Raw genomic sequence first — 12909 nt, 5'->3', positions numbered from 1 at the left:
CTCGCATCCATCCAGGCATAAATCCATTTCCCTTCTAGGTATTAGGTGGACAAAGGGCTATCTGAACAGTGCCCATATTCATTGCACGAGTAATAAATGTTCTAAGTCGTTACAACAAGAGCAATCCTGAACATAAATACCTAACTTTAAACCTAGAAACCGTTAGTCGCTAAGCCAATTATGGGTCCATTTAAAGCATTAAAGAGACACATGAAACGTTACAACTTTATCAAAATAAAAGGTCACTAGACATGAAGTTTAGGTATGAAATAAGCTCCCTAAAAGCTATTATCTATCTTTTTCAAATATTAACTTAAGCTTCGAAGGGACGCACCGAAAAAACCATTTGGACATACTTTATTGCGTGCATGCTCGTCGTTCGCTCAAAAGAAGCTAACCAGAAAAAACATTATTGGTTGTGTACCAACACATATGATAAAAATTGTCACATAACATACAAAACTTACAAACATATTTAATGTTAAAATGATGATTTCTTATGAATATATTCAATAATACAATTATTTTCATATTAAAAATATTTATGATTTTATTTACAAGTTTCTATTAATGTAACATAAATATAAAAAAACTTATTAAAAAATTATTAAGATGATTTTTATATTTTTAACAATTGGTTAAATAGAATTTAAAAATAAAATAATTAATGTCTTAATCTCATTCCATTGATATAAACCTATTTCAATTTGCTCACAAATTATGTTAGTTAAAGATATAGACATCGAGAAAGAGAAATATAATAGAAGTCAATATTTTATTTTTAAAATTTTTCCTTTTAATTGTATTCAATTTTTAAGTATTTTAGTTTTAATTGTATTTTAAATTTTAAATTTTTTTTTTATCTTATTGTTGTTCAATATTCCTAAGGATGTTTGTTTTCAGAGAGGAAAAAAAATTCCAAATCAAGTCTCCTGGCTAGAAAAAAGAACTAGAACTAGAAGGGAGATCAATTATTTCCCATTAAGCATTTAAGCGTCAACTTGTTAATTAGTGTTATCGACATAACAAGTAAAAGGATCATTTTGAAAAATAATTATCTAATTTATGAAAAAATGCATGTATTTTAAAACATTCTTAGATGAATGAAGATAAAACTTATTTATAAAATTTGAGGTTTTTTTTCTATATTTTTTCAAATTAATGAGTTGTAACCCACTTTTTTTAAAGAAAAAATCTCAAATAAACTTGTTTCTCTCCGACGGAGTAGGATGGATGCTCAAAAAAAAAATCTCAAATCCACATGTAGCCTATTTATTTTCATCACAAACTTGTCTCCTTCGAAGCGGGTAGTATGTATGCTCGAAAAAATCTATCTTATTGTTATACTTAGTACAAGGCATCCCAAAACTTCGGCAAATTTCACCAAAATTTTAATCCTTGTTTGTTGCATGGCCAAATATGGTAAACCTTTCCCTAGAAAGAGGAAAAAACACTAAAAATTGGTAAAAATAATTAAACTTGATTTGTACTCTATCTAATACTCCTTTTCTTCAGTTAGTTCCTTTTTTTTTTTACCCCTCCTCCCTTCTTTGAATTTTTGATAGGAAGATGAAGAAATTCACAATAAGTATGAGAGTAGGAAAGAGATAACGGATTTTTGACACATCAAAGCTTGAAAGAATCAGCATATTAATTACAAAAAAATGAAATTAGCTTCCCATAGAGGCTCTCTCTTGTCAACCATGGGGGACATCTTGTACAAAAAATGAAGCTCAGTTCAAAAACTTATTGTTTCCTACAATGGCCGGTATCATTAGTATACAATATAAGTAAATCCCCCCAGAAATCCATGCACCAAACCATGAATATACGAACCTTTAAAGATGGTATACTCTGAATGAACAAATGAGTATAGAGGAAAAAATGACCCGTCACGAAGGGCTTAGGGCTGGGACTGCTTCACCTTGGCTCGAATCTTCTCTTCTAACAAAGATGTATCTGTCTCAAGGTCAAAAATTCTGTTAAGGGCATGCATATTCTCGAGTGTCTCGTTTAGAGTCCGGTTTTCGTTCTCATCGCATCTCAGGTGTTGGATTGGACCATGTAGAAGCTTGTTCACTATGCCCATGCTAAGATCATAAAGAGCTGCCTTTTGTTTCTTTGAGATACCATCACCCATCTTTGACAAACATTTGTCCAGCTCAGAAGCTCTAATTCTTTCAGCATAAGCCCTGAGTTTCTTGATGGTTGGAACAGTCTCTAACGAGTCCTTCCAAGATTTGAATTGTTTCAATTCCTCTGCAATAATCCCCTGAGCTTCCATTGCTTTCCGAAGGCGATCCTCCTTATTTGCTGCTACTACTTCCTTAAGATCATCCACATTGTAAACACGTACAGTCTCAAGATCAGAGACGCACGGTCCCACATTCCTGGGAACAGAGATATCTATGAAGAGTCTCAAGCCTCCAATTTCCTGGCTCACAGGGGGAAGTGCCTCAACATGCTCTTTCAAGAACAGTGAGTTTTCTGAGGCCGTGCTGGTGAAAACCACATCAGCCTCGGCAGTGCATGCTAGCATTTCTGAGAGGGGTTTGTAGATGATCTCAACATCCTTAAGCTCCTTGCGGATCGCAGCAACTCTCTCCTCGCTTCTGTTCACAACTACGATTTTAGTGGACCCTTTTGCAACCAAGTGTTTGATGACAAGTTTACCCATCTTGCCTGCTCCAATCACCAATGGCCTGACAGTAGCATAGGAAGATTCTGCAAGCTTTAATAGGGCAAGCTCTACTGCAGCTGAACTGACGGAAACTGACCCAGCAGAAATATTGGTTTCAGTTCTAACCCTCTTCCCAACAGTGATTGCATGCTTGAACAACCCACTGATCTTCCTATCAAATCCAGGGACTCCTTGTCCAGTTTTTACAACTTGTCTTACCTGGGCAAGGATTTGACCTTCTCCTAAAACAAGAGAATCAAGCCCAGATGATACTTCAAATAAATGCCGTGTCGCATCTTCATTGTATAATGTGAAACGGTGCTGACAAATCTCTGATACAGAAACCCCACTTGTCTGCCAACAAAATAATCATAGTCACATCACCGTTTATTTAAAAAAATTAAAAATATATATTAAAAAGAGATGATCCAAAGCATATTGACAACAATTTGGATTTATTTGGGATGTTCTTTGTACTAAGAGTTTATGTTGTCATGATCCCATTCATTTCAGTAATCTGCCTTCCCTCTGTTTTGGTTGGGGGAAAACGAAGGGATCTTGGACTATCAAGTTTCCCCACACAAAATAAAAAGAAAATTATGCAATACAATACCTTTGACATCCATTCCGTCACTTCTTTAACCCCACGATGCTGAGAGAGAGCCACGACATATATTTCCATTCTGTTACAAGTGCTAAGGACAGCGGCTTCTTCTATATGGTTCAAAGCACAGAGCTCAACAATGGCCTGTGGCCAGTTTGCTTCTGGAATGGCAAGTTTCTCGCGTACCTCAACTGGTGCTGTATGAAAACTAAGCCCTATGACAATAATACTGCTCCTCTCTTTCGTATATCCTGATAGAAAAAATATAAAGAAATGAGTCTCCACAACAATCAACATGTAGACTTTGCTAAAATGCACTTAAAAATGAAGTAAAAAGGGCAGAGAGAGAATATAACATCAAAAAAACTGAAAGCTGATATTATTTCCAGTTAATTTGCCACAAACTACATGGAATGGAGAATATATAAAATGTCATATGCACCCACAGCCTCAATTCAAGAATACTTGAATGTCCAGAAAAGAAGTAGAATATAAAGGCAAATCCATCTGTCCGAAATTAGGTAAACCTTCTCACTATTTGACTGCATAACACCTACTTAATCCATTAGGTATATTAATTCCTGAGGAATCATGCAATATAATTGCCCAAAACTGATAGTACATTTTTTTCGAGTTGGGAAACCTAAATATTGTTGCCAGCTTTTGCTGCTACCAAGAGGGAAGAAAAGTAATGACTGCAAATAGGATGAGATTTTCATCTCATGAGGAGCATTAGAGGAAAATGTGTCCCTGAGAGCAAATAGCAAATGAAAAACATCATTTTGACACTTCAAGTGTACCCTTTATCAATGTCTTACTCAGTATTATATGTTAGCTTCCTCCTAGTAGAAGATACCAATTAGATTACATGAGGAGAAAAGAATAATGTCCTTTGACTCTTGATGACATTCAGCAAAAGAAAATGACTGTGTCTGAGGTCCCATAAAATCCACCTTGATGGAGTCATCATGGTTGCCACAAAAGGTACACTGGTTGATGGTGACATTTCAGCAAAATTCGGAGACTTATCCACTTTATCCAAAAATGAAGAGCTATTGAATTGCAGAGAATCACAGACTATTTTAAAAAATAACAGTTATTTTGCATTTGGGACCACATTATTGAGTTCAATTTTTAAATGCCAACACTAAAACCGATAGTTGGATAATTTACTATAATAAGATACATACCTTATGAAAGAAAAACTTTTACTGTAAAGTAATCCATACTACAGTTTTTGTACCATCTAAAATGTATTTTTATGAAATGCAGTACAATACATACCATACTGAACCACATTAATTATTTTAAATTTTTAAAGAAAAATCAGATTTTAATTTTTTTGTATAAGCTGAGAAATTTAAGTCAAAAAAGAAAGGAACAGAAAGTGATCCTGATATTCTTAAATGAAAACATTGTGTGTTGTTGGAGGCATGTATTAAAGATAAAGGATTAAGTGTAATCATTATTCCAAATGAGTACCAAGTATATCGACACTTAAATGTAATTAATGTTCAACCAAACATTGAAGAGATCTTATTTGAATAATTTGAATGTACACCTTGAGGACAATGAGAAATGAAGAATGAAAAAACTTTTACTCAATATATTAGTGTTTCTTTTTTGATCTGTTTTTCTTTTGTCCATAGTTTTTAATTACCTTTTTGGGTGTAACAACGAACTTGGAATGTTAAAACTTTGAACATGACACATGCATCCATGTGTAAATAGTCCGCATATAGTTGAAATTATATAAGATCATAGGGGTTTCTTTTTTTTTTAAATCAACTGAACTGATCTTGCAATTCCTTCTAACTACAAGTAAAAAACACTCCAATCACAATACCAAATTAAAGCTCTCATGAGCAAACCAAACAAGAAGTATGCACTCAGTGACAGTTTTCCTTGCTTTTCCTCACAGAAAATGAAAAATAACATCTATAGCATAATTTGGCATACTCATGTTGCTTACAATTCATCCACCTTTATACAACATCCAATCACTCCTTTTTTATTTCTGAATTTTCAAAATCTTTGTCACTATCATGGAAAACACATTTGATACGCCACTTGAAGAAGAGAGTCTTTAAAGAAATAGCACAAAGAAAATAGAACAAAAGAAGAATCCACCTAATGTATGGAGAAAGCAGAAAGATCTTCAATATTGCACATAGTCAAACCATAGCATTAAAAGGCACGCTTTAAGTGTGCCTAAGCTCAAGGGGCAACCATAGTTATAGGGCCTTGCTTGCCAACACACCTTATTGAAGAGGCACACCTTGTCAACTTTTTTCTAATTATATATTGAAATTTATATAATTTCACTACTTTTTTATTGAATGCTTCTTTTAAATGTTAGGTTTATTAAATTTTTTTTATCGATATGCATCCAAGTTCACATTTCACTTTTCTCCGTGCCTTGCTCCTGGGCTATAGATGACTTTTATGCCTTAGGTGGGCCTTACGCCTTTTAAACTATGAGTCAACTCTTCCTTTAACCCAGCCAAAATTGTTTAGCAAATTAACAGTCATAAAACAATATTCCGATCTCATAAGGTTCAATTTTTTATGTCGAAAACTATGGCATACAACCATTCCTCCATCACCATGGGAAGAAAAATGGAAAACCCAATCCATCAATGAAGTTCAAGGGGCACTTTGTTAAAGTTCCAATTATTTGAGCTAAAATTTTGATCATGTGAATGGAAAAATACATAAATGAAAAAATTCAAGAAATTCTCCACATGGCCTTTTCCTTGCCGTTCAAATGCTATCACAGACGAATAGAGCCTCAATCTAACAAATTGGAATACAAAAATTTTAAGAATAAAAAACAAAAAATCAATGCAAAGAAATAGAAACTCACTGTCAGCAGCCGAAGTTTTGAGCAATTCAAGAGCTGAAACACTCGACGCCCTCAATTCCGCCTTGGCCAAATCATCAGAACCAACGCTACACCTAACCGCCCCCAATCCGGCTGTTTTCCCTGGCCTGACGGAGATCCGACCGGGAGGATAAGAAACGGAGGCATTGCAACGGAGACCAGACTTGAAGGCTGCAAAAGAGGCGGCGGAACCGGAGGCCACCGCCATCGGAGCCAAGGCGGAATCCGAACCCTAAACTTAGATGTCAACGGCGAGCGAGGAGAGAGAAGGTGTCAAAGGTATGGGTTGGGTGAACTGCAGTTTGAAAGTGGAGGTAGTTAAATTTGGAAGATCTATTTATAGGAAGAAGTGGTTCGCGTTGGCTCCACACGCCCCTCTACTATGACCGTGGAAAAAGTAAAACGCGTCGTTTCGATCGAAGGCTAATTCCAAATTCCAATTTCCGAAAGACAAATCGGCCGTCACCCCCACCAATTCAAACGTACCGTCCGATTTATTAATTAAATATTTTTTCTTTAGACTTATACTCTTAAAAAATATATTTTTTTAAATAAAAATAAAAAATATTTTAAAATATGTATAAGATTATTATTCAATTTATTTCATTTTTTTATTTTTCAATATTACCAAATATTGAAATAAAAGTAAAGAATTACTTCAACTTTCCATTTCTAGATATATCCAAACATAATAATTTGAATCACTAAATTGACTCTGCTTTTAAGAAATAATAAAAACAAAAAAAAAATCATCTTCATTCTCATTTTCCATAGGGATAACAATCTCATCATGTTCTATTTAATTTTTTTAATAAGATATGAATAAAAATTATTTTAAATAAACATGACAGGGTTGGGATAGAAGCGACCCATCCCAAACCCATTCTATTGCAATCTCTAGTTCCACGTTCTCATATCAAATATGATGTAATAGTAATTTTCTTAAATGTTTTACTCTAAAATACCAACAAATTTTAGTGATTATTTAAAAAAAAAATTAAGATATTGAAAAATTTTTATCATCTCGAATTTTAAAAATTTTAAAATAAATTTTAAAAATATTAAATAAATCTCTTTATAAGATTTCTTTTATTTTATATACAAATTAGTAGTCTCCAAAAATAAAAATAGGTTTTAGCATTTCTTTTTTCCTTATAATCACAAATAAAAATAAATTTATACTTTTAAATAGTATATCAATTGATATATAATTGAACCAATTAATAAGTCATCAAAGAGTTTTGAAGACTAAAAATCGAAAATGAAGAGTTAAGAATTTTTTATTTATATGAATCTTGCATTACAACTTTTATAAAATCTATTTTGTACATAAGGTTTTATGGGAAAAAGAGGAAGCTAGAAAAATATAAACGGGAAAATTACATGGATGCATTCAACTTGATAACTCACTGTTATCCATAAATTTGTACATAATATTAATAAATAAAAAATATAGGGCCTGAGAATTGCCTATGAAAATACTTTTTTGTTCTCCAAAACAAAAAATACAAAAAAAACACATTTGGTAACTAAAAACTGTTTTCTGTTTTTTGTTCTTAAAAAAAAAAAAGTATTTTTAAGAATATCTTTTACTTGTTTTCTATTATTTCACTTATTTTTTTAAGGTAAATAATTATACAAAACATGTAAAATAATTAAAAATAAAACACTATATGTAAAAATTATTTTTAAAATATTAAAAACATGTTAAAAACATTTTATATTTTCAAACAGACTTTTGTTCTACACAACTCAAAGAAGAATTTTCATTGTTCTCATAAACTATCAAACTATTTTTTAGAATTGTTTTCCAAAACACTTACCAAAGACACCCATAATTTGCATGTAGCCTTTAATGGAAAGACTATGGACATGTTTGGTTAAATATAACATTGAATGGGATACTCATAATTAGCGATTGGATAAGACAAATTATTTTATTAGCTATTTTATATTCAACCAAATATGAAAAAAGATAAGTGATATGATATATTATTCACAATTTTTTTTTTTATTATTTATTTTATATACAACCTTATTTTTATACCATATTCATTTCCAATGTATCAAAAATTCTTTGAGAGATATGTGCATTAAAAAAATGGGCTTGTGGTGGGAACATGGCCGGCGGCACATGCAAAAGGCTTTGTGGTGTGAATTTGAGAGATGTGCATTGGAAAATGGGCTTGTGGTGAGTATGGCCGGCACTTGCATAAAAGAAATGGATTTGTGGTGTGAATTTGAGAGATTTGTGCATTGGAAAATGGAAAGTAGGTCTGAATGGCATTATTGTAATATGGGAAGTAGTCTTGTGGCATTCTTTGGAATAGGTTGATTGCCACTTTGACCAACGTGGATAAGTCTTGCAATTGAGGATGACCACAAGCTTTTTCCTTTTTTTATTATTTCTTCATATTCTTATATTAGAATTTTATTTTTATTTTTTTTAACATTTCAATTTCTGAAATTTAGTTTTTTTTGGAAATGCCATCCTAAAAAATAATTCATCAATTTTCTGATTTTTGAATTTGTTTTCTAATCCCTAAAATTTTAATTTTTACATTTATTTATTTAATCATTATTATTTTCGTTATTATTATTTTAATTATATATTTATTTTAAAATTCCACCTTCAAATAATTTCCAATATTTCAATTTTTTATAATTTAATTTTCATAGTTTCTACTTCCCAAATAATTTTAACCAATTCTTAAATTCAAATTCTCGAAATTTTAATTCCCAAATAATTTGCTAATTTCTTTCAAATTTAATTTCCAAGATTCCAATTCTTAAATTTAATTCCCAAGACTCCAATTTTCAAATAAATTTCAAAAATCTAATTTTCTCTCTAACAGTTTTAATTCCCTTTGGGTTTCAAATAATCTCTTGTTTCTCTTGATTTTACATAAGCATGAATATAATTTTCATAATTCCAGATTAATGGAATTTGTAGGATTAATTCATGCAAGATAGATTGGGCTTTGGTGGGGGCCCCACACGAGTGATTTTATGATCGATTGGAGGATTGATTGATTTGATTGCTATATGTGATTGATTTACACTATTCTATGATATACACACGATTATTTTGTGTTTAATTGATAACATTTGTTTTCGTTGAAGTAAGTCAGTTCATCACTCAGGTACATTATTTGCCTTTCCTATTCATTCAATTATTTTGTTTTGAGTGATATTCATTCAGTATCTATGCTCGATTAATTAATTGTCATGATTGCTCCATTTTATTAGTAGAGACTCGTTTTTAGGGACTTAGAAGGGTGCTATGGTTTTTACCGTACCTTCCTGATAAGTAACCTGACCCCCGAACCCGATCCGAGTTTTCGCAAACCACCTTTTCCAAAATAAGGAGTCACACTTAGGGTTTTCTTTCTTATTTTGTTTACCCTTTAAAAATAAAACAAAAATAAGTGGCGACTCCAAGTCAATTCTTTTCAACCAAATAAATAAATCAATTTTTCAAAATAAAAATATAGCTCGCCATCATGAGCCGAAATACGGGGTCCACAACAACACAATATAACTCATTGGATATAGTATTTTTAGATATTTTGTCTATTTGATACAACATTCAAGATATTATATTCCATTAAAAAAATAATATCTTAGGATTTCAATATAACTCATTGGATATGGTATTTCAAGATATTTTGTCTATTTGATACAACATTCAAGGATATTATATCCCATAATATATATATATATATATATTAGGATTTGCATGTATGTCCCTCGTACCTAGCAACTAAACACAATCTAAGAGGAGTTATGAATCTCTTTGATAAATTTTAAAGTCTAGAGTCACATTCTCATTTTTATGTTTATGATTGTTTTAATTATAAAAGCATACATCATACAAATGAGTCATCCATTATATAAGAGTAATGAGTTGAAGATCTTAATTAAGATATTCACAAAGTGATTCAGACTCGGAATCGAAAAATGAATTAAGGCTAGGCAAGACAATAATATAATTATTATTTTGTCATTTCTCTGGTACTTGAAATTGTTGTGGTAAACCAAGACAAAGAATAGTAATAGGAACAAAAGAATAAGAAAAAGAAAACAAAGACACATAAAGTATACAACGATTTACGTGATTCAACCTAAATTAATTTTAAGTGACTTAATGACTTAATAACTTAATTTAAGTCATTAAATAAATTAAGTATATTTGATAAAATAACTTAATGGTATGACTTAAAGTAAACAAAAAATTAATTTAAGGTATTAAGTAAATTAAGTATGTTTGATAAAATAACTTAATGGTATGACTTAAAGTTAAAAACAATTTTAAGTAATAAGTAAAATAATTAAATTAAAGTGAATTAATAACTTAATTTAAGTCATTAAATAAATTAAGTATGTTTTGTAAAATTACTTAATGGTATGACTTAAAGACAAATACAACTTTAAATAATAAGTAAAACAATTAACTTATTTTTAAGTTCACATCTTCATTTTATCTTTTTACCCTCATTTATCTTAGTTACCTCGATAATTTCTTTTACTACTCCACAACCTCTATTATTACTCGACATCATTTGTTGTACTTATAATTTATGAGGATAAATATGTTGCTTTAATGATTTAAAATAAATTTTAAGTTAATTTTGTCTAACAACCTTAATACTTAAAATAAGAATTACATAATAAATTTCAAGTCAAAATTTTAAATATAATTTAACTTAAAGTCAACTTAAGTCATTAAATAATAAGTATTAAGTTTTACCAAATACCCCCATGTTTGATTTCAAAAAATTTAAGAGAAAATGTGAGAGAAAGAAAAATAGAAGAAAAAAAAAATTCAAAGTTAATAAATTATTTTAAATAGTACTTTAAACTCATTTCACTTATCTTAACTCTCCTATATAAAAATTAAATAATTTAAAAATATATAAGCTTTGAACTAAGTTTAGTTATGTGAGTTTTTTTCGTATTATTTTTTTAATATTTTTCTTTCTTTTAGTATTTTTTTTTTAACTAAACATAGTAAAAAAAACATCTCAAATTTATTCTTAAAAAATTAACCTGTATTTTAAAATAGAAAACTATGACTTATTTGGCAACATTGTTTAAAAAAGTTCCCAAAAAATAATATTTGAAAATCATTTATAAGATAATTTTTCATTATTTTAGAAACAAAACTATGCTTAAAATTTAAATTTTAAAAACAAAATTTTCCACTCACTTTATGAAAATATTATGTTACAAAGTTTCTAAAATAATTTTTATATTTTAAATTATTTTTTATAATACTTTAAAATATCTCAAAATTATTTTAGAAAATAACCTATTTCAAGAATAAATCTCAAAAACCCATTTTCAATCAAAAGTATTTTTCATTTTAAATAATAAAAAAAAATGTTTTTAAGAATAGTTGGCAAACAACTCCCTATTTCAAATCCAGTTTTGCCCTTAGTTTTTTTTTTCTTCTTTGCCTCTAAAAATCTTGCTTATGGTCATCATGTGAAAATACATTTTTGACCAAAATCTATAATTACGTATTGGATGAGGTTTGATGGACAAAGTCAATTGGTTTTTATGGATATAGATTACTCCTCATGGGTAGAAGAAATTAAATATTTATCATTTTTATATATTTTATTTTGTAAAAAGTTGTATATGTATTTGTATATTTAGTTTAAATTTCATCTAAACTTTATCTAATAATGTCTTTTGTTTTGTTTTTAGTTTGAAAATCTTGGAAAAGGGTTGGAGAGGAGGGAAAGGGAAGGGAAGGAAGAAGAAATAAATGTATTTTACTACAGATTTAACTTTATATATTTATATTATGTTTGATAGTATTTTTAGAACCATTTTGAGGATGGATTTGAGATAACTTAATACTTATTACTTAATTATTTAAATTAATTTTAGGTTAAATTATATTTAACTTATAAACTTAAAACTTATTACTTAATTATTATATTTAAAAAATTAAGGTTGATTGAGGTTGATTGATAAAATTAACTTAAAATTTATTTTAAATCATCAAATTGACATATTTAACTTCATAAATTATAATTATGGTAAGGAATGTTGAATAACAATGGAGGTTGTGGAATAGCAAAAGAGATCGTAAAGGCAACTAAAGTTAATAAAGGTAAAAAAATAAAATAAAAATGTAGACTTAAGTATAAATTAATTGTTTTTACTTATTACTCAAAATTATTTTTAACTTTAAGTCACATCATTAAGTTATTTTATCAAACATATTTAATTTACTAAATGATTTAAATTAAATTATTAAGTCACTTTAAATTATTAAGTTGATTTATTAAACAACAAATTAGTATGAAAAACATTTTTAAAAATAAATCAAGTGTTTTAGTAGAATTTAAAAGGCCAATTTCAAAAGTTGAAAAATCATAAATATTTTATTTTATTGTAATTAGACTATAAATAAAAATAAACGTTGAATCATAATTAATTTATTTCAAAATATCTATTCTTATAATTTCTTCAAACACAAGTGGTGGCCGTCAAAGACCAAAGTCAATTACTTGGTCATTGCACACTTCGCTTCTCCAAAGTCACAAATCCTCCCAATTTGTTTTCTTTTACGTCTATTTTATTTTATTTTCTTTTCTCTTTTTTTTTTCTAAATTTTTAAAGCTAATAGAAGAATTTGGAGTCATATTCGGATAGGTTTTTGGGTTTTGGAAAAATTAGAACTCGAATATCCTAAAAATTAGGAGTCAATAATGTTGCATATTATTT

General features: G+C 29.4%; 1 protein-coding gene across 1 annotated transcript; it reads right to left on the bottom strand.

Annotated features, from left to right (window-relative positions):
* Positions 1-1633: 1633 nt before the first annotated feature.
* On the bottom strand, positions 1634-6493 carry LOC100264583 (glutamyl-tRNA reductase 1, chloroplastic). The gene is made up of 3 exons (XM_002264392.4): positions 6151-6493; positions 3294-3535; positions 1634-3034 (listed from the first exon to the last, which is right to left on the bottom strand). The coding sequence occupies exons 1-3, from the start codon at positions 6374-6376 to the stop codon at positions 1904-1906; spliced, it is 1599 nt and encodes a 532-aa protein (XP_002264428.1). The 5' UTR covers positions 6377-6493; the 3' UTR covers positions 1634-1903.
* Between the last annotated feature and the right edge of the window lie 6416 nt (positions 6494-12909).

Source organism: Vitis vinifera, chromosome 3 (assembly GCF_030704535.1).
Source record: "Vitis vinifera cultivar Pinot Noir 40024 chromosome 3, ASM3070453v1".
In the NCBI taxonomy this organism is placed as follows: Eukaryota; Viridiplantae; Streptophyta; class Magnoliopsida; order Vitales; family Vitaceae; genus Vitis; species Vitis vinifera.
Note: the sequence above shows the minus strand (reverse complement) of the source record. Positions and strands in the feature narration are given on the sequence as shown.

Coding starts and splice junctions, on each gene's coding strand:
- LOC100264583 (XM_002264392.4), bottom strand. CDS start 6,376: ATGGCGGTGGCCTCCGGTTCCGCCGCCTCTTTTGCAGCCTTCAAGTCT. Junction 3,536..6,150: donor CAAAACTTCGGCTGCTGACA/GTGAGTTTCTAT, acceptor TTTTTCTATCAG/GATATACGAAAGAGAGGAGC. Junction 3,035..3,293: donor TGACGGAATGGATGTCAAAG/GTATTGTATTGC, acceptor TTTTGTTGGCAG/ACAAGTGGGGTTTCTGTATC.